Source organism: Cygnus olor, chromosome 5, assembly GCF_009769625.2.
Source record: "Cygnus olor isolate bCygOlo1 chromosome 5, bCygOlo1.pri.v2, whole genome shotgun sequence".
NCBI classification, from domain to species: Eukaryota; Metazoa; Chordata; class Aves; order Anseriformes; family Anatidae; genus Cygnus; species Cygnus olor.
The window spans coordinates 44444867-44472606 of record NC_049173.1 but is presented as its reverse complement, the minus strand read 5'-3'; the positions used below and the strand labels follow the sequence as shown (position 1 = coordinate 44472606).

Here is a 27740-nt window from a genome sequence, read left to right as displayed (position 1 = left end):
CTCCTGCTTTATTCCTTGGGCTGGTATAGATGAAAGCAGTGGTATCTGGAGGATTCTGTGAAGTTCTGTTCTAGTCTGTTACATTTTTCTTATTTTTCTGCATGATGGTCTTCAGCAGGATAGAAATGAAATTATACATAAATGGAAGTGGCTTTATACTGTGGAAGTGGTGCATGAAAGGTCTTAAGATTAGTCAGTGAGAGTCTTCTTAGAATAGGTCTGAGTTCTGTCTACTTCTCTAATGCTTCTTAGAGAAAATACCCAAATAACACTTCAGGATAAGTATGAAGAAAATTTACCTACCTATGTTTTTCTGTGTAATATTCAGCAAGGAGATTAAAGAAGTATTTTTACATGCTTTGTGGTGGTTCTGTTCTTAACTTACTGCTGAACAGGCACTGGAGTCTTACAGTGACTCCTTAGACTTCACTAAAGATGCTTTACAAAAAAAAGCAACTTATCATGGAATTGCCATCTTAACTGGTTTTTTAAATTTACTTTAAGCCCCGGATTCCTTCGATTTGTGAGAGTTCTGTGTGGTATGTCTTCAGATGAAAGAAAGGCTTTCCTCCAGTTCACTACTGGTTGCTCAACGCTCCCACCAGGAGGACTGGCAAACCTACATCCCCGGCTCACCGTTGTACGCAAGGTATGGGTTCTGCAGGTTACCTCTCAAACCAACTATTGTGGCTTTTGAATGTAGCCCTTGCTACATTAAGAAAAAATATTATTTTTCTTTTCTAATTCGTATCACTATGCTAAGCTTTCAGTACTAGCTTCTGTGTCAGGTCTGTTCTATGACATCACAGTTGATGAGTTTTCATATACGTAAAAAAGATAAATTTTTAAGTTGGTCTGTAGCTTTCCTGATGCCACTGTTTTGTGGCTTGTTGGTGTTACATACGTGGTAGATGTCATAAACTTAAAGGACCTTAAGCTTTTAACTTCTAAAGGAAGTGTTGTGAACAACTGCAGTATCAATTGTTGTTTCTTTTTCTCAGGTTGATGCTACAGATGCAAGTTATCCATCTGTGAATACGTGTGTGCATTACCTGAAGTTGCCTGAGTATTCTTCTGAGGAGATCATGAGAGAGCGTCTGCTAGCTGCTACCATGGAGAAAGGCTTCCATCTCAACTGAGCTGCTGACTGCAGTACGGGACACAAGAAAGTGTTTTTTGATACTAGCGAAGCCTCTTGTGTTTGTGTGCAAAAAATATGATCTCCACGCTGTGCTCTGACGAGACTTGCCTTTTTTCACCTGTGAGGCTTTAGGAACATGTGGAATAAGTTTGTTAGCTGCTAATGACAAAACAAATCCTTGTAACTACACAGCCAGCAAGAAATTGGCACAGAACACTGTGTGATGCTTCAAGGGCTTGCACAACTGGAAATTAAGGTGGTTCTGTTTGACTGTTCCAAAGAACAGATCATCAGATTTTCAGTGTTCACTGATACAAATTTCTAACAGTGTATTTGTGTAAAGTTTGTCATTTAATACCTTGTACACTACAGTTGCCGTCACTGATCCCTGTTTTGCTGGCTTTAAGCTAACTGGTCAGAAACTTGCTTCATTAAAACTTAGAGTTAATGGGCATCTCCAGCTTTTTCTTTTTTAATGGTGCCTGCACTATTGGAGTATTTTAGTGGGTTTTTGCATATAATCATGCACAACCTTTTTTTTTCTTTCAAGTGGGAATATATTTTGATTTCTCAAATGCCCTGCTATAAAGATCAAATCCTTAAGTGTGTTTGTGCAGCTCAACAATAAAGCTATTAAATAAAACACTGGTTCCTAGTGCAAGGCACACTTAAAGCAAGTTTTACTTTTGGTTGTATTTTCTTTGTATATTATAAACATTTATTTAACTTGTTGCAGTTTGAAGTTTAAAAACAACAAAACACCCAATGTGTAAGCTCAACAGTAATCATTAAAATGTTTGCAACATATAAAGTTGTCTCCTCTGAATAATTCATTAATATTTATGTTATTAAGACTATGTATGTGTTCTGAACAGTGTCTCTCACTTTTTTCAAGATTTAAAAGAATTACATGGCAATAATTGATCTCTCTAACTCGCCTCCGTACTCAACTCTCTTCAAAATTACTTGGTGCAACTTCTTAAGAAGTAGTCTGGCAGTGATAACCTTGCACGTGGCAGATTTTGGTGCTTGTGCTTTTCAGAGGGTCCACGTGGCCTGAGGTTTTAATTCTTAGTTACATTGGAGTGAAAACTGGGTCACACATTGCAGCTGATTCAGCCTTACTTGAGATGCATTGCCTGTCTTGGGTTTGTCATGTGGTGGGATATTTATTGGTGGAAAATGGCTCACGGTAAGACAAAGCAAGTAAGATTTTAATGTATATGTGTCTTTAAAGATATTTAAGTAGTTGTTTTCCAAAAAAAAAAAAAGGCAAAAATAGTATTTTAGTTGAATCTATGTGGCAAGCTTTGTTCTGTGCCAGTTCTCTTTGGTAATAGCTTTTGCTTGGACCACGGCTGGGGAGAGGCTTGCCAAAAGAGTCTGCCTCAAACACAAATCGGGCAGATGCCAGATTTCTTTTCATAGCCTGGTATTTATAGGACTTCACAGGCATCTTCGTTGAAATTTTCCACAATACATAATTGAAAGGGAGTCTCCATTCCCCACACTCCTGTGACTGTTGTGCTTCAGCCCAACGGTTGCATAAATGTAGCATCTGCTCCAGATCTGGCCTTAACTTCTGCTACATGTGGTGTTATTTTAAAGCTACCTCATCCAGAAAAGCTGGTTACAAGTATAAGCACCCCAGGTGGTTTGGAGGCAGAGTGCTCTGACTCCAGCCCAACCTGCGGTCAGCAACAGCGGAAGAGAGGGAAGTGGCCTGAGGAATGGGTGTTAGAATTAGGTTTTCATGGACCTGATGAACCTGGCAGGCTTTCTCCTCCAATTAGAGAGTTCTTTAGTGGTAGATTGTGGGTTTTCTGCTTTCATTGTGAAATATTTTCATTGTCGATTAAAGGAAATAGTCTTGTAATGTGTTTTTGTATGTATTTAACTGTTCAGTATTGTCCTGTGTTGGGAAGGAAAGTCGCAGTTATTTGCATTGTCAACCTGCTGAGATACAGGTCTGATGGATTCTAGACTGTGGTCAGTTGGCACTTTGTTATTTGTGATCAGAGATCGGCATATTTAATGTCCTCGATTGGAAGTCTGAGGTTGTCTGCTAATTCACAAGAAATGCCTACACTTGATGGTGTCTTCAGTTCAAAAAGTTGGGACGCCGCTCACTTTTCAGGACACCAAGGTTTCCTGGCTGGCAGGAAGAGAAGTGGGAGATTGGAAGCTGTAGAATATTCTTCCACACCACGCTTCACTCGGTACTTGTTACGCTCTGGTTTCTAGACACAATTTAGGTGTGTCTGTTAGCGTGCTTTCAAACATAATGCCCGTACAATACATGCTCTTTCGAGGTCAAGTTATGCCGAGCGTTGGAGCTTATGAAGGAGGAGCCAGGTACCTTCATTCTAGAAAGGTAAATGAAAGTAGTTTCAGATTGCTAACTCTTCAGTGATTTAAGGAATGTAACACATGGAGATGAAACAGTGTTTTGTATGCCTTGTGAATAAAAGTTGTTGCAGCTATGTCCTCCTACTACAGAAGGAAGACTTGATTTGGTACTTACATGATCCTGAGAAACACGCGTATTTCTGGTTGTCTGTCTCTTGTGATGCACGGACAGAAAGGAAAAAAAAATACACTGGTGTGTCAAAATAAAATAGACTTTCTGTAATTTATGAAGCAAATATGTATAAAATTTAATCAAACTCAGATTTAAATTATTTTATTAATATTATTTAAGTGTAACTTCTAGTTACAACTTCCATGGTGTGCAGGAATCTTAAAAACATCTATACTTCTGTTATTGACATTTCTTTTGTAACCAGAAGAAGAGGGTCTCTGTGGAAGAGACCAGCTTATTGATGAAGGCTGAATCTAGTCATAGAAAGTTACAGAGCTTTAATTTACAATATGTTTGTATGAAAATAAAAAAATACAATGTTGGTGCTTAAAGGAGGCATTGAAACTGTTTGAAATTATATTTCCATATTTTCTGTCTTCTAGGTTAGGTAGAACGATAAATGATTCAAAGGGATACCTATGCAGTCACATGTAAGTTTCCATTACTTTATTCCTAGTCTATTTAAAACAAAATGCTGAGAAACATTTTTCTGTTCTAAAAGGGCTCCTGTGTCCGTAGAAAGCTGCATCTGAAAACGAAGGCTCTGCTTTATGGTTAGCTGTCTTTCCATTAGGTTTGTAGGGCATAGGAGAAGCAGGAAATATCTTCCAACTAATTTGAACATTGCATGAGTTGCTCTTACAAAATCAGAAAGTGACTTGTTGCCATGCTCTTGATGATTTCACCATCTTTTTTAAATGCTTTAGTCAGTCTGGCATCTTCCTAGCTCTCTGCCACTTTGTCGAGCACAAACAGAGGGGCAAGAATTCTGTTTCGGTTTGTCTCCACGATGCAGCCATTTAGTACCATTTCATCCAAAATGATGTGCACTCTATCCAAATTGAACATGATCTAGAAACATTACAAGTTAAGTACATTTTGAACAACATGAAGACAAATTTGGAGAAAAATCTTAGGCATCTTAGTCTTTCTTGTTGATTAAATCTTAAATAAAGTAGGTATTAATTTATTCTAGTTATGTGCTGTTTGTTTTCCTAGAACTAAGGAAACAGTACAACTGGCACCTTTTCACGGCCAGAGAGATGTCAAAAGTTGGTACTAGAGAAGTCAAAGCACCAAGTGTTACATCTTGGAACATGACCACAGAGAAGTAAAAGAAAGGTAAACCTGAACTTAGATATGTAGGTGGTTAATTTTACTGTGTGCCTGAGTACCATCTATTCCTTGAGTATGAAATGTTATCAAGGGAAAAAGGCTTTGAATGTAAAGATAACCGGCATTCTGTATTTCTTCTAACCAAAGTAATTTTCAGTCATTTTCAGTCAAATTCTTAAAAATCAGATTCTAAATTATAATCTATTTTACCCTAGGTTGCTGATGCTATTTACTTGATCTGCTTGAAAATAACTTCTTAAGAGGACCTTGCTGACGTGAAAAGTTGATGTACTATTCTAGTAATAAGTCACAGGAGTAAAAGTAAATAAATGGTTCCTAGTTCAATAAACACTCTCTGAAAGATGTTTACAATCTAACGTTCACCTGAAGGAAGATAATCTGAATAATTTTTTGAACTTGGGCATTTCAGAGGGCTGCTCTGTGTCATGAGTTCTAGGAGACTGAACTACAGTGGTTTAAGGCATTACTACTGCAAACTGCAGGAACAGTGGAAGGTACTGACCTGTATGTGACAACAGCTCAGGAGCCTGATATTTGCGTGTATTTGTTCTGGCTAGGTGGTAAACACCAGTCATACCCAGTGTTGCAACCACTAAACCTCATGAAAGTCAGCAGCCTAAGATCCGCATTCAAGAAAAGGATTTTAGTTAAGTAGCATTGAACGTGCCAGTGTCTGTGTTACTAGCTTCTCTTTGAGAAGGGAAGGCACCTAATTCAGGTTAAGGAGTTCCTTCCCCTGCAACGAATGGTGAGAGCTAGACCCAACAGTAACTCACAGTTTCAAGACAACTGATGCTGAAGCCAGTACTTAAGAATGCAGAGAGGGATTTTGCTGTAGGTGTTTCTCTCAGATACAGAAGCCCAAGTCATTACTTCAGGTAAAATGACTCGCTCAGTCTCTCTTAAAATGCCATAGTAAAGATGCTGCCCGTCTTTTGTTGAGAACCCTAGAGGCTGTAGGCTGCCCTCCCTCAGCCTGGGGAATTCCAAACCCATGTTTCTCACTAGCCAAGCTTAGCTGAGATTGTAGCAACTGCATCTGCTGCCTTCTACTTATGATTGTTCTGTAAAATGTTGTGTACGATGCTGTCATCTCAGTGATGAGAGAAGCTTAAGCTTTTGTCCCTGTCATGGTGACTGTTCCTGCTGCATACAATAAAGCAAGGTCTCATCAGCCCTGTCTGTGACCACTGTTCTAAAAGATGGGAAAATTTGAACTTGTTTTGCCTGAATTGTAGGGTGAATTTGTATATGCAAGTTGGTGAGACTTCAGGTAGCAGACTGTTACGTTCCTCTGCTGTTCTGGAATGGCTGTGCATGCTCTGGGCAGAACTCAGTGCTACTGCATGCTTGGGCAGCAGAGCAAGCAACTGTAGAGCTGCTCAAGAGAGTGCATTCTGCTTGACCACAAACACTGTGTCTAGGTTATGTGTAATAGCAGAATTCAGCCCCCAGAATAACTACACCACTTAACTACAATAATAACCACTTAATAATAACTATGCCTCTTAAGTGAGGAGGAGAAACTATTGCTGTCAACATCCATGGTTCATAAGATAGTTTCCAATTTGCTAAACTTAAGCACCTAATTTAATTTTAGGTTGTATTTTAAATACCAGACCTCTTTCTGAATTTGATCATAGGCCCAAGTTGCTTCTAAACACCAGGCTCAAATCTTTCAATTCTGAGGAACAGTACTGTCCTCGAAGCTTTAACACTCTTAAGTTTCTGTGGTTCCAGAGACAAAAGTAGTTGTTTTACTTTGGCTGATTAAGGACTTATGAACATTTTCCTCCTATATTCTACTTTTCAGGTAGAAAAACAGGTCTTTACACTAATATTTTATTCTGAGAAGTTATGATTTCCTTATTACAGTAATGTGAACACTTAGGACGAGAGTCTTATTCCTCTTTAGATCAACTGTGACACTGCTCTACACAGGGCCAGAGGATCTGCTGACGAAGTTAGATAACATTCCATTCAAGTTTCAACAAGCAATAAAACCAGCTCCTGCTGGCTTTTCGTTTCTGCAGTCTACCAACCCAAGTGATTCACAGTACTGCAGTTCCAACAGAGGAGTGAGACTGCTTATGCCCTCCCCTGAGCCAAACATCCAGGCTTCCTTTTTCGCTTCTGTTCCCACCCCACTCTACCATGCTGTTCTTGGCAAACAGTCAGACTTGCACAGTCAGCAATCTTGGCTTTTTTCCCTTCCTGTAAGTCTCGTGACTCTTCTATACTCTTACATTTTGTTGTACAAACACTGCTTAGCCATTCAAGTCTGCCTGCCCTGCCCAGCGAGGGATGTCTATCTCTGAGTCTCAGCAACACTCATCCTTCCCACCTGTCACTGGTTTGGCAAGTGACCCCAATATTCAGGGTTTAAAGTCCTGAAGTCATAGATCCACACCCAGCTGAAAAACAGCAGAACAAGCCAGTTTGAGCAACTGGCAACAGGAAGAGCTATATACGGTGTGTACGTGTACACCACCCCGAGCTTTCATTTAAGGTCTTGCTTCCTGTAAGAATCCTGGCTGCCCACACTTGCACTAGATCTGTGTAGAGGCCAACAGGCAATTTTAAACAAGTATGCAGAAGAAAATATTTATTAATCTGTGCATCTGTAGTTGAAAGTGTAACAAAAACTTCCAGAGCACTCAGGAAAATCAGAAGCCTATGCAAGCGGTGAGGTGCATGTTCTTTGGTTTGTGGATTTTAGTAAATGCTATTCTGTCCGTAAGATACAATGACAGTAAACGTAAATGGCATCTACTAAAATTGGTATTTAAATGTTATGCTGACTTTTGGTAAGCTCAAGAGCTGCCCTTATGAAAGACCCTAATGGTACTTTCTAGTCTCATGAAGCGTTTTTATGGCACTTAAATACTAAAAGGAGGTAGATGTGACACAGTCTTGTGTCTCCTTCCCTGAAACAACACATAGGCAGATAGTTAAGTGGGAGAGAAGGCAATGAGAAGGGAATGAAAGAGGCACATTCAAGCCTTACCTGTGATAAATAACTGCTTCATATAGAGACGCTTTAAGATATCTCAGGATATTCTAGGCAAGTAATTCAGGGTGTGTACAGGCTTAAGAAATGATAAAGTACAGCCAACACCTTGTGATCAAGTAACACACCCAGAAGCACAAACACAATCTTTGTAGATTACAGCATGAGTACTTATGTGGCAGGTGGTTTGCTACTGAATATACAACGTTACAGAACTTTGATTTCTATCCTGGCCATTCATTTTCAACTAAAGTTTGGTTGAAGTTGCCTTTTTTTTTTAATCGAGGGTCAAGAAATACCCCATATTCTGATTTTATCTTTTCCAACATTTGCTTTTAGGTAACTTCTAGTCATCTAAAATCTTTTAGTCTATCTAAAAGCAGGCAAATTTAAGTCACTGAACCCTGTTTACTACTTTTTCTTCCTGAAATGACTATGCTGACACTAATTAGGAGTCTAAAGGGTGTCTTCAAGTTCTGTGATGTAGATTATTTGTTCCTACTCTGGGAGAAATTCTCTTCAAGTTTGAAAGGTGGCTGATCTTCTGATGTGAGTACATGTTCTCTTACAATACTAGAGAGAAAGTTTTCCCTTAATGAACAATTTTAAAGCTAATCCTTGTAGGTTTCTGTTTCAGCCACTTACCGTACAGTTTACTATCTGAAATGTATCCTTATAAATTCTCAATTATAAATTCATCATTCAGTTTTCTTACTACTACTTAATTCACATGAAGTATTTCCTCTATCAAAGCTTTTTATCTATCCTAGAAGCATCAGCTAGTTGCAATGGAATGTAAAGTTTTTTTGGATCAAGACAACATTCTTGAAATACTTGGTTCTAGAGAACCCTGCCTTCCTCCTCCCACAAGGAGAATGTAAGTATCTGTTTCTTCCATATGTTAACGTCTTCAAGTAAGGTTTGCTTCACCAGTTCAAGGAACAGAAAAGTCAACTTTTTGTAATTTTAAAAACTCTCAGGCTTACCAGCATATTGTTCCCTACAAAGCTTCTGTGGTATCACTTTCATTTTTATAGTCTGTCATCATCACACCAACAAAGTAGCTCCTACACTACCCAAGCTGCAGTTCTAGAGCTACATAGAATTCCACCCACTTATTTCATGCACAAAAGTGAGGCTTGCCTAGCAATATTAACACACTGGGAAGCCAGCACCACTAGGACAATTTCATTACGTGTTTATTTGACTGTCCTAACAACACTACTTTTTTAAAACAAACCAAAAAAAACCCACACCCTTGCATGCATGCACCTGTGCAAGCACACAGACGCAAACCAAAAAAACACCCTAAAACAAACAAACAAGAAAACACTAGTGATGTTATACGTTTCTATCTTAGGTACCCCCAAGTATGTGACTGACTTAATCCCAGAATGAAAACAGCCATCATATAATGACATGCTTTACAATTCACACGAAAGCTCCTGTAAAAATGCAGCTACTCTAGAGGTAGGCACTTAACTGCCTAGTAGCTAATCAGTGTTTGTTTCTGTAGTATGCATGAGATAACCTTTCAGTTGTTCATTAGCATCACACAGGTGTATATGGTATGTACATACAACTATTAGGTATGAGTCCCGCTGGGCAGGATTCAAATTGAATCCGCTCCCTGTCTTGTGCCCTAGGTCCCCCTCCTGAAGGCTGACCCCAGGCTCGAGCCCTTACACAAGTTAAGATCCAGGTGCCTTGGGTGAATGGGGGCGTTTGGACCTAAATGAAGCTGGAGCCCCACATTAACAGGAGCTGCAGTGCCATGAATACTGAGGTAATGCACTAAGCCTGGGAAAGTTTTAAGAATCCACACAAATGTTGGTTGCTTAGCGTGGATTCTAGGAACATTTCAGCTGTGTGACAGTGACAGCCTTTAACTGGGATTTGCTCTGTGCATGGGTGATTATGCTCATGTTTTTGGATTTCATTTAGCTTCCTACTATTATTCATGTTAGTAAACACTGCTTTTTATATAGAATAGCTAATGTTACTTTTCAAATAAACTTCATATAGATCTGTACACAAAAATAAAACCACAGAGATGGTAAATCGTGACAACTGCCACCCAGATACGCAGTATACAAGGATTTTATAAATACTACTTTGTGTTTGCCCCTACAGACATTCAGACTGTACTTCCTCCATCAGCAAATTGTATTAAATGTAAGAGTTAGCTAAGGCTATTTAGCAAGGGAAATGGTTTAACCCCACGTGGGGATATTATCTTACGCGCTCTGAAAGGTGTATTGATGAATTATTGTTTACACTGCATTAACATCTGTGTAAGACGTGTGTTATATTGTTCTTATATTGTTCTTCTGGGCCTATTTATCTGCTATTCAAGCTATTGTCAGAAATAAATTCTGAATAGCCCACTTCATCACTACACCTCTGCTTTACGCTTAAATGTTGAGGATATCTCACTTCACTTGAACTATTTTATGTATCTTCTCAATTTACGATTTTTTTTTTCCCTGAGAGAAAAATTTTGTATATATATAGATATAAGTAAAATGTTTTATTTTAAAACTGTTCCTGAAATGTATAATGTATAAAAATGCACTTTTGAATTAAAAAACCTTGTACATCATGCATATGTCGTACATATTGAGGAAGGACATACTAGACATCAGCTTTTCCAATATTTGCACAGCTAAGATTTGAGAACTTTCTCTCAGGCTGGTATTTAATAAAAAGATAAATAGTAACGTACACTTCTATTTTTCAAATACTTACTATTCATTACCTCATGCAGATGAGAGCCATGCAGAAGCTGTCTGTCTTACAGGAGTCATTCAGACACAGTACTGCACCAGTTGCAAGTGTTAGTGTTAGCATATAGTGCCACAGGTTGTCTAAACAGTGCAAACTAGCATTGTATGCAGAAGCTTGCTGGACATACGGGAGCTTTTCTCAGCTATTAATTGAGCTACTGGTGATAACTGTAGGTATATAACTACAGAAAATGTATCTTAGTATGAAAACAATGACCAGAGGCAGGCAGAATTTAGAATCATCAGTACTCAAAATAATCCATGATTAAAAAGAGTCAGGTATATACATACTCCAAGTATACCCTATGGAGACATACAGAACTATTTTTGTTTAATTGCTGAGTATGATGGGTTAGTCTCTAATTCTGCAAAGTTCTCACAAAGTAAACATTAATTCTGATCCTTAACTATAACTGAATACAAAAAAATGTAGTGATATAATCAGAGACCTAAAGAGTCCCTTCATGCTGAAATTTCATTATCACTCTTTTCTAACCTAGGCGAATCTAGGAGTGTTATATTAATACCACAGTGTTTTGTGAATTTCAGGAAGGAATTGCAGTATATGTACAGATATAGATTTAAGTTCAGTAAATAAGAGAGAGTTCCAGCATGTAGCAATCATTAAAATACTTAGGAAAGTAAAAATAAATTATTCCCTTGTTTTCTTCAATAAAGAAGTGATAACAGTTACAAGAAAAATTACAGCATTTTTCTCTTCTTCATATATTACTAATTCTTAAATTCATTCCAGAGTGACAGTATTTTACTATGTAGTGTATGTTTGTATTTGGTTTTAGTTCAGTATTGATTATATTTTAAGCAAATACTCTGCAAATTATACACATGAGCATTTGGATCCATAAGGAAAACAAACGTAGACATCTACAGTATCTGTGGCATAGATAGTAAAAGAGATAGTAAACTAGACTAGTACTACTAGAGATAGTAAAACTCACCTAGACTTCTGTAAAGAAAGATCAAAGCACAAATCTAATCTTATAATGATGCTACTGCTCTATTATTTGGCTGAAGGCACAGCTGTAACATTCACTTCTTATTATTTGTAGCTCGTATCAGTATCTATTTTACTGTAAACTTAAAATAAAACCCAGAAGTTATCAGTAGTTCAGTCTGAAAGTTCCCCCATGAATATAAACTTTCATGTTTAGATGTTGTTGTTAGTTCTCTCAAAGCAAGCTCTCCATGACTTTCTTTGAATGTCATTCGAGGCTTATCTCGATGACTGAAAATTTAACTAGGAGACCCTCATGAACATCAGCCATGCTTTCATACAGATACCCAAATGTTGCTATTTTAAATGCAAAATTTGTGAAACCTGTGCATTGTCTTGACTGTTTTAGTCAGCATCTGAGGACAGTATGAGCTAAAACATGCACCAAAAAGAGAGACAAACGGCTTTCTGACACCAAAAAGGATACATCTAATTCACTCTGAAAGAAAAAAAAACACACAACCATTAGTTACAGTTTGATCTTTCATCTCTGTCATTAAACATTACATAATCCTATTAGATGATGAAGTCTTCAAAATAGAATGAAATGTCTAGGGTGATTCACATTTCGGTTCTGGGCAGAACAGAAACTGCTTTTGATGTGTTACCTACCCCTGTTACAAAAGCTAGTGTTCTGAAATTTTCACTTAGAAAAAAACAAGGTCACCTATATCAATGATTGGAATATATGCCTTGCTATCTCAGTGAGTGCGTAGAAAAACAGCACCTCTTAATCATGGCATCTCCAGACCTATATTCTCTCTTCCTCCTTCTGCAAAAACAAGATGTTAACTTCAAGTTTCCAATTCATATGAGGTGCAGCTGAGGGGGTTGGGGTTGTTTAGCTTCAAGAAGAGAAGGTTCAGGGGAGACCTTATTGTACCTGACAATTACCTTAAAGGCGATTGTAGTAAGGTGGGGATCAGGCTTTTCTCCCAAGTACCAAGTGATAAGACCAGAGGAAATGGCCTCAAGTTGCGCCAGGGGAGGTTTAGGTTGGATGTTAAGAGAAGTTTCTTTACTGAAAGGATTGCATGGCCTAGGCTGCCCAGGGCAATGGTTGAGTCACCATCCCTGGAGGTCTTTGAGAAATGTGTGGATTTAGAACCTAGCAGCATGGTTTAGTGGCGGACTTCAGTACTAGGTGAAAGGTTGGACCAGATGATCTTGGAGATCTTTTCCAGCCTGAATGAATTCTATGATTCTGTTATAAAAACAGTTAAAACTAAATAAATTGCTGCATATCATGTCAACAGAAAAATCTAGACATGGCTGTGGTAGCTGTGGCAGGATCTATTGGGGGAGAGAAGCTTAAGCTTTGGACCCCTACCACTTCTAACTACTGCTCCAGCCCCAGCAACACCATTCTTCACTTTTCATCATTTCCTTGTAGTCTTGGCCTCAATTTATAACATAGTTTTATTCATTTAACTGAAGTGTCTGACTGAGAAGCCTGTGTGGTCTCTCTGCAGCCAGAAAAGATGGGTATCTTCCCCAGTTGACTCAGCACACTTGAGACATGACTCACTTTCTAGAGATACTTGTTTGTCTCCACTCCCTGTAATGGGAGCATAGGATGACCAAACATCTAACTTTGGTGGCTGTTAAATGGCTAAATTTAGAAACAATTAATCACAGCCTCAGATCCTGCACAGTTAGGGTGGAACTTCCCCAGTCTCTGCTGAAAGAAAGATGTCTGTTCCCACAGAACATTTTTATCTGCAACTGAGGGAATGTATTGTACTTGCTGACATGGATTCCATTCACAGTCTAGCCCTGGCAGAGTTCTCACTGACAAAAGTACGACCTTCTGTGGTCCAACGTGATAAGTCTTCACCAAGTGACTTTGCCATCCTTCGGCTGGAAATTTTTATGCCTCACAAAAACTGTATTTTAAGAGTTTGATCAGTTTGAACTTCCTTCATATTAAAAAAGAGTGGAAAACATTGGACGATATATTCTAAACAGTAAGTGGAGTTCTTCCTAGGTAGCTGTTACAAAAGTGAAGGGGACTCAGAGCTGTACCTCACTTGCAACTTTGAAAGCTTCCCCCTGATTCTGTTAGGGGACCCAAGCTCTGTAAGCTCCATTAGATAAAAATAGAGTACGTGAGAACGTTTAGAGCTCACAAACCTAAAAATAATAGATGACAAAATGTCATTCTAGAGCAGGACAGATGTTCTTTCCTTTCCCAGAGTTTTGTTTCCATTGTCATCATCATAATTTGGGATTCTTCTAAAATTCTGCAAATCCTGAACATTAATCCATAATAGTACAAACATATACTTTTTTGTCCTGTGGTTTCTGTCAGAAACTCCAGCTAGAATTATAGCCCTCTTCAATGTTCTACCATTTACTGTTAACAGGCTATTAAAAATAGAACCATGGAACGGCATGGGATTTCAACTACCCCACTTTTCACTTCCCCTAGTTTTAAAACTTATATGCTAGGAGAAATACCAAAATCTGTTAGGATGAATTCAGCAAATTTCTAACAACTATCAGTGGTTGTGTGATATATGTGGTCAAGAAATTATATATACATATTTATACATATAAGAACTAAATCTATTTTTGCTCTGCCTAAGTAAAGAAAATAAAATTTGAGAAGTGGTTGGCAACTATTAGCTCAATTAGATAAATAAGATTTAGGTTTTACTGTGCGTTCCCATGCTGCAGGGATCAAATTCCACTCCTGGTTATTACTGCTCAGGTTGGGACTGCAGTCATAACAATTTTAAGAAATACATTCTGAACTTTGTACAGTCAGAAAGTGATTTACTCAGTACCAGGAGTTTCAAAAGGCTGGTACAGCAGTAGTTGAAATAACATCCTAAAGCATTTGTCAGGCATCTAAATGGTGAGGAGTTTAGAAGACTCTCAAGCACGTCCTTGAATTCATACAGGAAGCTCTGCTATGTCTGCTGTGGTGCTAGTACTGGGGAACCTACATTATAAACACTGCGTACTGATTGCTTGCATCTGTATTTACCAATGTAATACCCTCAAACTGATGGACAATGGAGGAAACTCCATCCAGTACTCTTTTGTGAGATGGGTATCTAACACACTTCAGTATAGCCAAACTGAAATTGTGCCCAAGTATTATTTGAGATGAATTTGTTTATAAGATTATTTCAAATCCTATATTACATAGCACAGGTTCTAACCAGCGTTATAATGCTGCATTTTCCAGTTTTGTAAAAACAAACAAAACCTCTTCTACCAAAAGGGAAAGTGTCATTTTAACTGGAGCTATCTCCGTCTTCAAATCCTCACCAAAGTGACAGTCTTTACAATAGCTGTTACATCAGATACCCACTGTTGCACAACAATATGGGGAGTACAAGTACAGACTGGTTGTTGAGGTTTTGTTTGCTCTGTCCCTCTAATCTTGTTCAGTGAGTGTGTTGTCAGCTCCCTGTTTAACACTTATACTCTCTTTATGATGAATTAAGTATTTTGGGAACATTATACTAAGAACCATTAAAAAAAAAAAGTGAGGAAAAAACTCGTATTTCTTTAAAACATAGAATGCCATGGCTATTTTGAGAGTAGATGACCCAGAGAAACCCCTGAGTATAAGCATATAAAAACATGCTTTTCTACCAAAACTATTTCTGGTATTCCTTGTCTCATGATTTATAACCCACGCATGCTTTTACTACTCTGAAAAATCAACTGTATTTTTTTAACAGTGATAATATGCTAAAGTCTTCAAAAATCTACATTAATATAAAACAACTTTCATTTATTACCTATAATGACATTCACTAGAGCTTTGAAAGAGAATAAACATTTTGTAGTAGATTCAATGTCTCACTCACCACTCTGCTGAAGTATTTGTCCAAGACCTCCACAAAATTATGAATTAGTTCATATACTGCCATCTCATTCTGAAATTAAATTAAAAACGAATGAATGTTAAATGAACAGATAGAAACAACGGTAGTATTCTTAGTGTTATTTCAGCTTGTGATGTATGAAAACCAACTACAAAATCACAGGAAGTACTACACTAAAGTGCACAAACTCTGTTGTAGCAAGAGGAGGTGTGGTTACACCTCGCTGAGCACCAAGAGCAGGCAAGTGCTCAGGCTCGTAAGCTTCAGGCCAGGCCAGGGCAGCCACCTGAGTAAGCACTGCAGAACCAAATGGATGTGTCTTGCTTGGGCTGCTGCCATCCCACTACATCCTTTCTTCTGCCATCCCCCACATCACCTAGACAAATTCAGGCAGCTGCACTATGCCTAGCCATGCTGAAGTCACACCTGCCCACTGCAGTACAGAGACACACTATGCTGCAGCAGTATTGACGGATGGGGTTTTTTGTGGTACAGTGAAGCCAAAAGAATGTGCCCTGAATTGCTTGCAGTTATAAACCTTGAAGACACCACTGTAGTTAGCAGCTACCTTCCACACCACCCCATTAAGGTCTCCAGGGGAAAGTTTTAAATTAATTCTGAGAACTGGAAATCAACGTAAACACTTGAGGGATGACTGAGCCTTAAAGGCATATTAAGTAACAGTACTTATCCATTTTCAGTCAGATACCTTTTTTTTTTCCACTTTTGTTTAAAAAATAAAATAAATTGGCATATGACATGTTATGGATTTTTTTTTCTTTGGTCAAGGAGGATAAAAACAGTGAGCAGTTAGGAAGTCACTACACAGGAGACATTTACTGAGAAACCTCACCCTAAAAATTTATGTTTAATCAAATGTAAGTTTAGAAAGCAGAATCAGTACAAGGCTCATACAGGCTGCCTCATGATAATAGTTCAGGCTATTGCTAGAGAATGAAGTCAAACATCTGTGTTTTTCTTGTATACTTTTTTTTCTTTTTGCAATGACTACTTGAAATTCTCTAGTAGACGTTGCAAAATTCCATACAGGAAAAAGATTTGACTTCTTGCCTGTGATTACTACAAGCCTATATCTCAAGAGTGAATATAATTTCTTACTTCTGTCTCATTGATTCCGACGACAACAAAAAGGGCTGCGTACTGCCGGTATACCAGCTTAAAGTCCTTATACTCAATGAAAGAGCACTAGGCAAAAACAAAATTAGTCAAACACAGTAGTTGCCATTTAATCATAAGACATTACTAAGCTTTCGTTTACATAAGACCCACAAAAAAACAATGGATTTCCCAAGGTCCATCAAGTAATTTTGACTTGAAAGAAGGTAGGGTAACTTTTACACAAAACCTTTCATCTACTGACAGAAAACATGGTACCACTTTTTATGTAGGTAAACTGAAATGATTTGTTCAGGGTTAGAATTGAAGGACAGTCAATATTTCCCCTATATTTTCAATTAGAAGCACTTCCAAAAGAGACAAACTGAAGGTCACTTTCATATTTAACTATGATCAATATTCTTGTTATAAACACTAAGAGTATTAGAAGTCCAGACACGGGAGAAATCCGCATGTAGTTCACCATGAGACAAGAGCCAGTAGATGGTGCTATTATACACTGCTTTACACATCACCTTTTTTAAGTAACGTTTTGCTCAGTTCTTGAAATGGCAGCATACTGTTAATTCTTTGGGTGAAGTTTCTGTTCAGAGATGCTCTTGCAAGCACAAGTCAATTTCTTTAGCCACTGCCAATTCCGTGAACTGGAGTAGTTTATAGGGACTAGTATTTTTTCTGAGGCTTTCTAGAACAAAATAGGGTAGGACCACTGTTCCAGCACACACATGATTAATGACAAAGAAGGTGACTTCAGAACACAAACCGAAATACCTCATTCATATTCCAAGTCACACATTTCTCCTCAAATTCAAGTCAATGTGCTTGAAATTTTTGCTAAGTTTGGTACTTGTCTTGAAGAACCAGTGGCTCAGTTATGTGAGCCATAAAATCTCAACTGTCATCTAACAAACTTCCAACATCTGAGTTTCCTGACTTTCATGCACAAGTTGTGAATTTTTTTTTTTTAATAAAAATGCCTAAAAAGCATTTCAGACCTATGAAGGCTGAAAAAAATGTGTTTCAAAAAAAAAAAAAACACCCTCTGTTTTAGAAAGTCATATCACATCTTGAAATCCTCTCTAACAAGTTTTTTTTTTTTAACTTGGAGCTGTCAATGCTACACCTACTATCTTCTCGGCAAGGAAAACTGATGTCTTGATGCCTATCTATAGATCACTACTAGCCAAGCAATAACAGGAAAAAATAAATTCTTCCTGGACTTCTGAGCTTCTTCAAACAAACAGGAAGAATCTTCATGACAGTGAAAGAGGAAAGTCCAAAATCATTGTAAGCCTCAGAAAAAAAAAACATTTATTCAACACAGATTCATAGTTCATCTGAACGAACACATAATCTAGAAACAACTTTTTTCTTCATGGGTGCAAATGAAATAATGACCTGCAATGGAAACTGATTTGTTTCTAGAATTATTTATGTGAAAGATGTGCAATGTTAATACAATAAAACGTCTAACAAAAAATATGTAAAAACTTACTTGATCCTTTGAACGGGAGAGACAGTTTTTGATTACTTCAGCTTCCAGCATTGACCGTTTATGAATTTCTACATGCTCATAATACCTAGAGAGCCTCGTTTGACCTTGTTTGTTCACCATAAGAAAAAATTTTATCATTTCTTTTTTGTTGATCTCAGTGGTAGATTTGATTTGTCAATGCAGGAGTATTTCTGTGAGGAGAAAAAAAAAAGTACACATAGGAGTTATAAAAGACTTCCCAGAAGTTGGCCAGCCCATATTTGCACATATTTATTTCCAAAACAGAACATAGGAAAAAAAAAAAACTCTAATCTTTTGCACACATCCCAAGAGTAATACTCCATTTTTTTTCTATACAAATAATCAGAAAGTATCAAAGCTTCTCCATTATCAAGCGATTTAATTGCTTTGCAGAATTCTGGGAATTCCAGGAGTACACAATTTCTTCTTTTACTACTCAACATTTTCTCAATCTACTCAACATTTTCTTCTTGCATGCTAACTGGTTTGGAAACATTATCAGAAATTTGTCCAATACCAAATCATAAAATTAATGCAGCTGAAAAGAGCAATATTGGACAGTTTGTTGGTGTTTTTTTGTTTGTTAGCTATTATTTAAAAACTTCATTTATACCTTCCTGACATCAGATTGAAGGGAGAGAGGACAAAGGGATTTGTATGGGCCACAGTACACGACCACTTCTCTAACACAGAAGTAAAGCCTCTAAGCCTCCCAAATATCTGGTTATCAGCATATATCTTGGATCTGCTGCAATCCACTTTTTCCAATCTGCTTTCCCATATTGAAGGTAGCTTCTACACATAATGAAAACTGAGTGTGGGTCTTAGGAGAAATTTCTAAGGAGGAATCTCTTCATGTTAATTACTCTAAACAGCTTAATCTTAATCTAAATAAGTATAAATCCACATAATACCATTGAAATACAAACGAAGAATATAAATCTGCCACATACAAGGTACAATGAAAAAGGCTGTCAAAAAACAGAATCTGCTTGCTATATAAAAAAAAATCTTTCTCATGTTTTGAAAGCGTGCAAAAAAGGTAAACTGCATAATGCATAAATTCTGGGCTATTTTCTTTAATACCAGAAAACAGTCACTGTAATGTTTTCCATCTGACTCTATTTGGATCACAGACTTATTGGCCCATATGTTCCTGAGGTTTATACACTGGCAACACAGCAAATACTGCAAAAGCTATTTCTTTATTCCAATTTTGAAAACTTGCTCCTTGCCTGGTGCTTTACCAAGGTATAATGCAAATATTTTCTCCTAAGATCCCAGAGTTCCTGCGAGAAAAGGCAAACTTCTACCAGGAATCCACAGAATAATAAGGTGTAGCTCTTTGTTTAAAAAAACGGTGTATCTTAACAGTGGAGAAGGGCACAAGGGAAAAATGCAAAAATCGGCATTGATCTCTGAGTCAGCAGCTTCACAGGTATTTAGCCATCTACTGATTTTTTATAACAAGGCATGCTGCATAGGTGCTGCCTCGTATTACTGGCAACCTAAACAAACTGGCTATATTTAGGGGTGATACCACCTCCATCTTACATGATAGTGATACAAGAAATCCCAATATATCGTGCTACCATTAATTATTGCTTACTTCTCATTAATATTGGTCACCTAGTTATTTCCTGAAAGAAAAGCCACCTCTATTATCATCACTGCTATCTGAAGAAAGCGATCACATTCTCCACAGCGTGCTGTGGTTTACTTACTACGCACAGAAATCTAGATTCCTATACTAAATGCATCTTCACTAATTAGACCTGATAAGTGATTAGAAGATATTGTAGGGGCATTTCTTACCCTTGTGAAACTACCATATAATTTAAATTGTTTTAAAATTAGATGTGGGAGGGAAGAAATCATAAACCAGATCCACAAAATGAGTCAACAATAAAAGGAAAAATTCCTGCAACAGATATACAGGTTCAACAGACCTATTTCAGTAAAGCAGCCTGGTAGGAGTTTTACTGCTTTAAAGAAACCTTCACCAAAAAACGGGATCTTTTGACTGGATTGTTTTCTAACAGACATGCTGCCATTGGACAAAAATATAGCCTTAATTGGGAGTTAACATCAGCAGTGAATTCTTTAATCCTCTTCTTTCCTTTACTGTCTTCCAAACAGGTAAGACATTTGAAAAGGACGAGTAGGACTATATTTTCTCCATTAAATCTTCACAAGTCCTTCAAATGAAGGAAAATACCAGAGGATGTTATCAGCTAGCAGGGAGAGCTCTTCCTTTGCATTATCCTACATATGCAAGAAAGCTTTTATCCCTGTTATTCTGTAAGTTCCCCTTTGATCTGCTCTGGTCTGTAGGACACCTCCAGGGAACAGGAGCCCAGAATCAATACAAATGACAATAGAGTCTGTTTGCAGCCCTGACAGTCTGTTTTCTCACCTCCAGCAGACACAGTGAAGTCTTTATGTCAAGAAGAAAGTGCCTTTTTGTTGATTCCCTCAGACGGAAGAGTCAGAACGTTAATAAATGCTGCTGTGGTGTACACAGCTTGTCCGCTGGGCTCTGGGCTCTTGAACGAGTGGAAGTGGTTCTCTGAGAAAGAACAAATGAGGCAATTAAGACAAAAAAGGCCCAGATGGAAATGTATTAAGGGAGCTTCCCTGTCAGACGGCAGCTCAGGCTGACATTTATGATGAAATGAGAAAGTACCATCTATATAATCTCTTCTGCATTTCACATATGGCTCTTTTTTTTTTTTTCCCTGTTCTATTTTGTACTGCTGCTTGAAATTACAGCGGTGCAATGAGATGAGTCTCAAGTAAGGATAACAATGGATGACTCCTTCCAGATGAAACTTTACACAGGACCAAAAGAAAGCCTGAATGCTAAAGAATAAAGGGTTGTGGTGTGAAAGAGGAGCGATCTAAGAAATGCTGCCCATTGTTTTAATGAAAAACAAGCAAGGTTGGGCACAAGAGACCACAAGGCATGTTGTTCCTACCAGCTGCAAAATATGTCTGTCCCAGCTAAACAGACCATGATAAAGACATACACAATTCTTCCTTCTTCTTCTTAGTTTTATGCTGCTTCTTTCTGTTTGGTACTGCTGAATTATAAAGGAAGAGCCCTTAGCTTTGGGCAAGCTGTCTCCAGGCTATTTGAATCCCCTGGACACGAATGGAGCTGCGGAGCACCAGGGTGCAGGTGCTGCGTGAGGCCTGTTGCTGGCAAGCGCCTCGGCCACACAGTTCCCTCCCCAAAGAGTAAAAACCTGAGGCTTTACGGGTCTGGAGATACTGAGGTGAGACCAGAGGAAGGAAGGTTGCACCTCAGGAACGTTAAGAGAGCTGTTGTATTTTGAGTTACCAGTACATGATATATAACAGAAGAATCTGAAGAACTGATACGCATGGATCCTACCGCAGGATTGGCCCCTAATCCTAATTACTCCTTTATTAACCTAATCTTTCTACATGGTTAATCTGGTTAATGCTGGTGTTAGGACTAATGTATCTGTGTATTATTTCAAGTGGCCTGGATTGTTTTACATATTAAAATACTTCAGACTCAAATTATTATTTTTTAAATCCTCACAAATGCTCTTGTCCAGAATCGATATTAAAAAAAAATTGAATTATGCTGTAACAGTGGTAGAACCATAGCAGTACTCAAACGTGTCACCTGTAATTTATGACACAGTCATCATTCACAGTATTACAGTAGGTGATTAACAGCTGCAGGGGAGAGGTCCGCTAGTATCGCTAGTCATTGCTGTGTTTTTCCTGTGAGCCTCCAAGACAGCTTCCAAAATTTTATCTGTAAATGTTTCTCACACAAATGACAGTACAAGCACACGATTTTGTGCAGAAATACTGGAATAAATTTTCGATCTGATTTACATGTAAAAATAAATATAGACATACATTACATAAAGCGTGCAAGTACAGCTGTGGAATCTGGCTTTGAGAATAACTCCAGTGTTAAAAATATCTTATTTTTATTTTCTTTAAAAATAAGTATTTTTAAAAATCACCTGTGTAGAAATAAAAACATGTTCTTGTACAGTTTAGGCAAAACCAGGAAATTACTGAGTTTTGTTTCTCTCAGTTTATTTCTTCTTTCATCTTATCTTTCAGATACAGAAAATATGTTAAAATGCTTTGCATATGTAAGATGTGAAGAGATCTGTGAAGTGTAATAAAACAAAAACACACCTGTGCATGTTGATGGGCGAGGAATCTCCCACTCCTCCTAGTTCCACATATTTCAGGAACTACTTTCTGTGATCAATTATGAGTACTCTACTCACAAAGACAGTTCTGTGTCTTCTGGTACAGCTCCTACATGCTTTTCTGTGTGTTCCCACACACTTTCCTGCATGTATGCATGCATATACACACAAATCCAACATGAATTACTATGCTTTTTCGCATACAGAATCAAATAGTTAAGAGAATTGGTGACACGATGCAACACTTTCATATCACTGCCATTATTTTGCTCATTTTAGTAATGAAAAGATGTTGCTACCTGAAGGCTGCCTATTCCTTTCTGACAAATACTCTTATTCCAGGCCACTGGACAACTACCTGCATCACAAATGGGCTTATGAGCAGAAGACTTGAAGGAACTACCCAGATCCTGATGGACTGTCAAGCCCAGCTTTCCCAGTGACAGTCAACCACACATTCCAAATTTTGTCCAGAATAACCTACAGTACATGCTTCTCGTGTACCTGATCTACAAAACACCTTTGAAACACTATGACATAATGAAGACTCCCTAGAAACAAAACCCTCAAAGGTTTCACACAGAGAAGACATAAAATGTCTTGAAATTGCGAACTTCAAAACCAAGTACCTCACTGAACAACTGAGTAGCTTTCTCCTTCATTTCTTTTACAGGAGGTTTCTTCTGTGTGGATAATTTGGCACACATAAACTACATACAGTGTAACTACTGTGATTTAGATATGCGTTGTTATGCTGTGTGAGAGCTCACCCTCGTTAAATTATCTCCTGCACATAAATATCTGTGAGAGAAAACTGGTATCGTGATTGGCTTCTATGACTCATGGTGGTAGACTGATGGAATCTTTGAAGACCTACAACTCAATAGCTTCGGCTCGTTCTGAACCGGCAGATAGGCAGAAGGACTAAGGGCTATATGGCTCATGGAGAGATGCTTCTGGGTTTTGCTGCCCCATGCAGGCTCACCCTCCTCACCTGTCCGTATAGTTAACTCCAGCCTCATATATCAGAATAAACTCAGCTCTGCTCATTTTGCTGCAGAACGCTGAAACAGAAACCGTGATGGCAGAGGAACTACTTCCAGGATGTGCCAGCTCTGGAGGCAGCATAACCGCCTGAGACACCTCAACATAAGCTGTCCCAGCTCGCGAGTCACACCCCTGAATGCAATCTTTTCAGATACTGGTTGAGACCTCTGAGAGAGGCAAAGCCTGCAATACCTGTTCTGTGGATAAAAAGGAGGTCTTACATCTCCAGTGTGGCCAGCCCTGCAGATTTCACATGCAGTTATATTAAACATTTTAAACGATTTTAATTACTCCTCCACTACAAGCCACAAGCACTTAAAATTAATTTATTTTTGTCCAAGATTTCACCAATATCCATGCATACTCTCATACACAGATGATTAAAGAAACACAACCCAAGTTTGAGACTTTGGGCAGCACAGTTATTATTCCAAATTAGATTTCTGTCTGTCAAGTTAAAACCACTCTAGTTAATGGCCACAGACTTAAAAGCATTTTAGTTATTATGCTATAACAAAGTTCAGCAACGTTTTAGGACTCTGAGTTAAAAATGAAAGAGGTTAAGTATAGCAAGCAAGAAATATACAACTTCATCTTTACAGATTTCCTTTGCCAAGAATAAAATAAACATTAGTCATACCTATAAGCCAATAATTCACAGTATTGTCCAACTCTATAAACAAGTTGGTTTTCTGGATGCAGAGGTTTTAAGTGCGTTTCATCTGTGTGCTAAATGTAGAACAAAATGGGTTAAACTGGAATTAAAGCATCAATGAGAATAAAAAATGGTCAAATAATAGAGCTACAAGCATGTGACAGCGGGTGAACAAATATTTTTGAGGTATACATTAGCCTACTGAACTTGCTGGCTATGAATTTACTGTAAAAAAAGTATATAGCAAACGAAGACAGTTCATTTATTTGATACTCTTGTTCTATTTTTGTTCTGACCATGGACAAGGCTTTAACAAAAGTCACATCTAGTATCACTAGTACTTATCAGCATTACCGATCATTTCTGTATTCTAGATCTTATTATTGCTCAAATTACAATCCACCTGAAGATGAAACAACTTGGTCTATGTGACTTTAAAGTAAATCACCATGTTTCACTTCAGGATCAGGAATTTTAAAAAAAGCAGCCTTGCTAATCTAGGGAAGTCAAGGAGGAAGGAAAGAGTAAAAAAGTCTTCCTTTGCTGTTCAGTTGTCAGAATGCTGGCTGAATATAGTAACAGAATTAAATTGCAGTTAACTCCCATGTATTCAGCAACGAGGAATGTCTCATAAGACTGTAAGCTAAACAAAAGGCTAAACTGATTGTGAGGTAAGGCGTAATTTTTGGTAATGATTCGATACTGCCAGTGGAGAATGAAAAAAAAATGCTGAAGAGTTGGATTTACATAGTATGGAAATCTGTATGGAAAAAGGAAAAACCATATGATGAATTTGTTGTAGGAAATGACTTCATGGAGAAGTCGGATATGAATTGGTAAAACAACTGAAATAGCAACATGCACCTGAGAGGTCAGCAGAGAGAGGAAACACCAGTACTGAGACAAGCGGTATTTATTTTTCAGTAATGAACGCAATTACAGCTCTGTCAAGAACGAGTCCCAGTAAGGACGCTATCCGTATTCTTATGGCATGAGTACAGCGCATATGCGTTTTCAAGAGAACCAAAACCAAATCCCTATCTTACTTAAAAAGGGGTGGCCTTTCTATCATTTTGGATAGGATGCGGTTACAATTTGGAAATGCTGCGTTTCAGAGCAGAATTTCGCAGCCAGGGCGGTTTCCCCTGCCCATACTATGGTGTTGACCAGAGCACGGCTATCACAGGTACAACCTCCCCAGATGAAAAAAACCACTGATTTCTTGCAAAACCTTCTTCGTGTGGTAACGGCTTTTGAATGGTATTATGCACTCTCTCTTCCTATCAAGGAGAGAAAACACTACACAGAAAGCGAGACACCATGAAGTTCATCTAAAAAAAAATGTTTATAATGGTTATAAGGACTAGGCAGCTTCTGGAGACGTACTCTAAATTTAAAACAGAAAACTGCCTACTCGTGAGGCTAACGAAGGGCACCACTGAACTGCTGGGAACGTTAAAGACCTGAACCCCGCGGGCTTCAGGTGCTGGAGATGCACGGAGACAGGGGGCACACAGGGGCAGGCGGCACACCAGGCTGCAGGCTCGGCGGCCGGCCCACGCGGGACGCGCCTACACAGCCCCCACGGGCAGCTCCGGAAGCTCCGTGGCTGGGGCCGGGCACGACATGGCCGCCCGCCCCCCCCCGCCCCGCTCCCCTCCCCTCATGGCGGCCGTTAGCCCCGAGCCGCGCGCCCGACCTCGCGCCAGCGGCGGGAAAGGCGCAACGCCCGCTCCCCCTTTCCCCCTCCCCCCCCCAAACGCACGGCGCTCACCTCCCTCAGGCGCATGCGCACTCCGCCGCCTTGCCCGGCCGGGAGGAGGAAGCGTGAAGGGGGGGGGGCAGAGAGAGGAGCGATTTCCCGGCAGGCGCCGCGCCGCTCCCCCTCCCTCCCTCGGCGGGCGGCCGCGGGTGGGTGGGCCGCAGGCTGTAATGGCGGCCGGCGGCGGCTCGGTGCTGCTCTGACACCCGCACACGGCCGGGCGCAGCCCCCCGCCTCCCCGCAGCCGTCCCGCCTCCCCCGCCCAGCGCCGCTCGCCCCCTCCGCGGCCCCCCGCCGCAGGCCCCCGCCGCGGGACGAGGAGCGGGAGGAGGAGGGCTCCCCGCAGACAATGGACGAGCACCCCGGAGCCGGGGGAGGAGGAGGAGGCGGCGGGATGGCGGCCGCGCCGAGACCGCAGCAGCCGCCGCCGCAGGCGGGTGGGAGCGTGAACCTGCAGCCGGCCGGGGGCTGCGCGGGGGCCGGCGGCGGAGGAGGAGGAGGGCAGCAGCAGCAGCAGCCGCCGCAGGGCCCCGCGGCCCCGGCCGGGCAGGAGGCGGCGGGCCCCGCCGAGCTGTCCCGGCCGCAGCACTACACCATCCCGGGGATCCTGCACTACATCCAGCACGAGTGGGCTCGCTTCGAGATGGAGAGGGCGCACTGGGAGGTGGAGCGGGCCGAGCTGCAGGTACGGCCGGGCTCCGCGCGGGGCCGGGCTCCCGGCCGGGACCGGCCCGGGGGGCTGCGGGCGGCGGGCCGCCATCGGGCAGCGGGAGCGGCGGCGCCGCGGGGAGCGGGGCCCCTCTGCTCCCCCAGGCCGCTGCTCGGGGACGGTACCTGCGGCGGGGCCGGCGGGGGAAGCGGCGTCGGCGGGCGGCGGGGCTCGGCGGAGGCGCAGCCCCTCACGGCCCGAGCTGGGCTCCCTTCCCCGGGGCAGCCATTTTGGTTTGTAGCATGGCGCCCGCCCGGGCTCCCGGCTCCGGAGGCAGCCCCGCTCCGCAGGCCTCCGGCCCGCTCCCGGCGGAGGGCGGCCGCTGCCTCGGCGCCGGCGGCCGGGCGAGGAGCGCCCTGACAGCTGCCATCGCCGCCCTCCCCGAGCACCATGACTCCGGGGCTCTCCGGGCCGGGGAGCGGGTTAGGGAGAGCCAGAGCCTCCGGGCCTGCGGGGGCCGCAGCCTCCCGGAGTGCGGCCAGAGGCTGCTCGGGGGTGCGGGGAGGCAGGGGGGCGGCCGCCTCGGGGGAAGGGGCTCGGAGACGGGAACTGCTCCGGTACGGCCTCGAGGAAAGCGCCTCGCCGGGCTGAGACAGGTCCAGCACACGCTCCCTTTCCTTCCGCCTCCTTTCTGGGGAGATCTCGTGTGGGAGAAGCTGCTGCTGAAGAACAGCGAGGAGTTGGTCAGTTTGATGTCCGTGACACTACCAACTTTGTGTTGGAGCTAAAAATTGAGCAACTCTTCAGGGCAGAGAGCAAACGTTGGAGTTCCAGCATAGATCTCGCCATTAATACCTGCTTTCGGAAACAAAAAAGACATCTCTATTAATTATACTCACATATAAAAATAAAGCCATGCACAAACTATTCCGAACTTATGTACAGATTACAAAATCCACAGAATTTGAGGTATTTATGTGAGAGTCATCATTCTTTCATGTGACAGAAATATACGCAATAACAGTTTAACTTTATTATTTTCAAATAACCTTTTTTTGGTGGGCTTTACCTATTGGGTGAACGTTTATTGTCTTGAAGCAGCATTCTATCAAATTGCACTGTAATTAGAGTTTTTAGTAGCATGCTACAACAGTAGCCAATGTTTGTGATGTATATGCTTTCAGATTGGAGAACGGAGAGCAGTATCTGAACCTGGGCAGTTCTTTCAGGACTTCTCAGCTCTATACTAAG

General features: G+C 40.5%; 3 protein-coding genes across 22 annotated transcripts in view; 2 read left to right on the top strand and 1 right to left on the bottom strand.

The window, feature by feature from the left end:
* Positions 1–1945, top strand: part of HECTD1 (HECT domain E3 ubiquitin protein ligase 1) — a 62667-nt gene extending 60722 nt beyond the window's left edge. For all 12 annotated transcript variants that reach the window (XM_040558241.1, XM_040558243.1, XM_040558239.1 and 9 more), the window contains 2 exons: positions 505–649; positions 1002–1945. In XM_040558241.1, coding sequence (XP_040414175.1) covers positions 505–649; positions 1002–1139 — 283 coding nt within the window. In that variant the 3' untranslated portion in view covers positions 1140–1945. The remainder of the gene's footprint in view (positions 1–504; positions 650–1001) is intronic.
* Positions 1946–3811: 1866 nt separating this feature from the next.
* On the bottom strand, positions 3812–26782 carry AP4S1 (adaptor related protein complex 4 subunit sigma 1). 4 transcript variants are annotated; one of them, XM_040558261.1, is made up of 7 exons: positions 26675–26782; positions 20585–20737; positions 18148–18338; positions 16635–16721; positions 15498–15566; positions 12098–12109; positions 3812–4574 (listed from the first exon to the last, which is right to left on the bottom strand). In XM_040558261.1, the coding sequence occupies exons 3-7, from the start codon at positions 18283–18285 to the stop codon at positions 4446–4448; spliced, it is 435 nt and encodes a 144-aa protein (XP_040414195.1). In that variant the 5' UTR covers positions 18286–18338; positions 20585–20737; positions 26675–26782; the 3' UTR covers positions 3812–4445. The 4 variants fall into 4 exon arrangements, with proteins under 4 accessions (XP_040414195.1, XP_040414193.1, XP_040414196.1 ...); XM_040558259.1 differs by lacking the exon at positions 26675–26782 and adding an exon at positions 25853–25917; XM_040558262.1 differs by lacking the exon at positions 20585–20737 and having other exon boundaries at positions 26675–26771.
* The window catches only part of STRN3 (striatin 3), a 60195-nt gene continuing 58451 nt past the window's right edge, over positions 25997–27740 (top strand). For 4 of the 6 annotated variants that reach the window (XM_040558258.1, XM_040558253.1, XM_040558254.1 and 1 more), the window contains exon 1: positions 26008–26525. In XM_040558258.1, the coding sequence (XP_040414192.1) occupies positions 26190–26525 (336 nt within the window). In that variant the 5' untranslated portion in view covers positions 26008–26189. Of the gene's footprint in view, positions 26526–27740 lie in introns of all 6 variants that reach the window. The other 2 variants (XM_040558252.1, XM_040558257.1) reach the window with 2 other exon arrangements.

Bases quoted from the DNA above. Each gene is read 5' to 3' on its own strand.
- AP4S1 (XM_040558261.1), bottom strand. From the start codon at position 18,285: ATGATAAAATTTTTTCTTATGGTGAACAAACAAGGTCAAACGAGGCTC. The intron at 16,722-18,147 runs GTAAGTTTTTAC...GTTTTTGCCTAG, and splicing joins TCTCCCGTTCAAAGGATCAA to TGCTCTTTCATTGAGTATAA. The intron at 15,567-16,634 runs GTAAGAAATTAT...ATTTAATTTCAG, and splicing joins TCGGAATCAATGAGACAGAA to AATGAGATGGCAGTATATGA.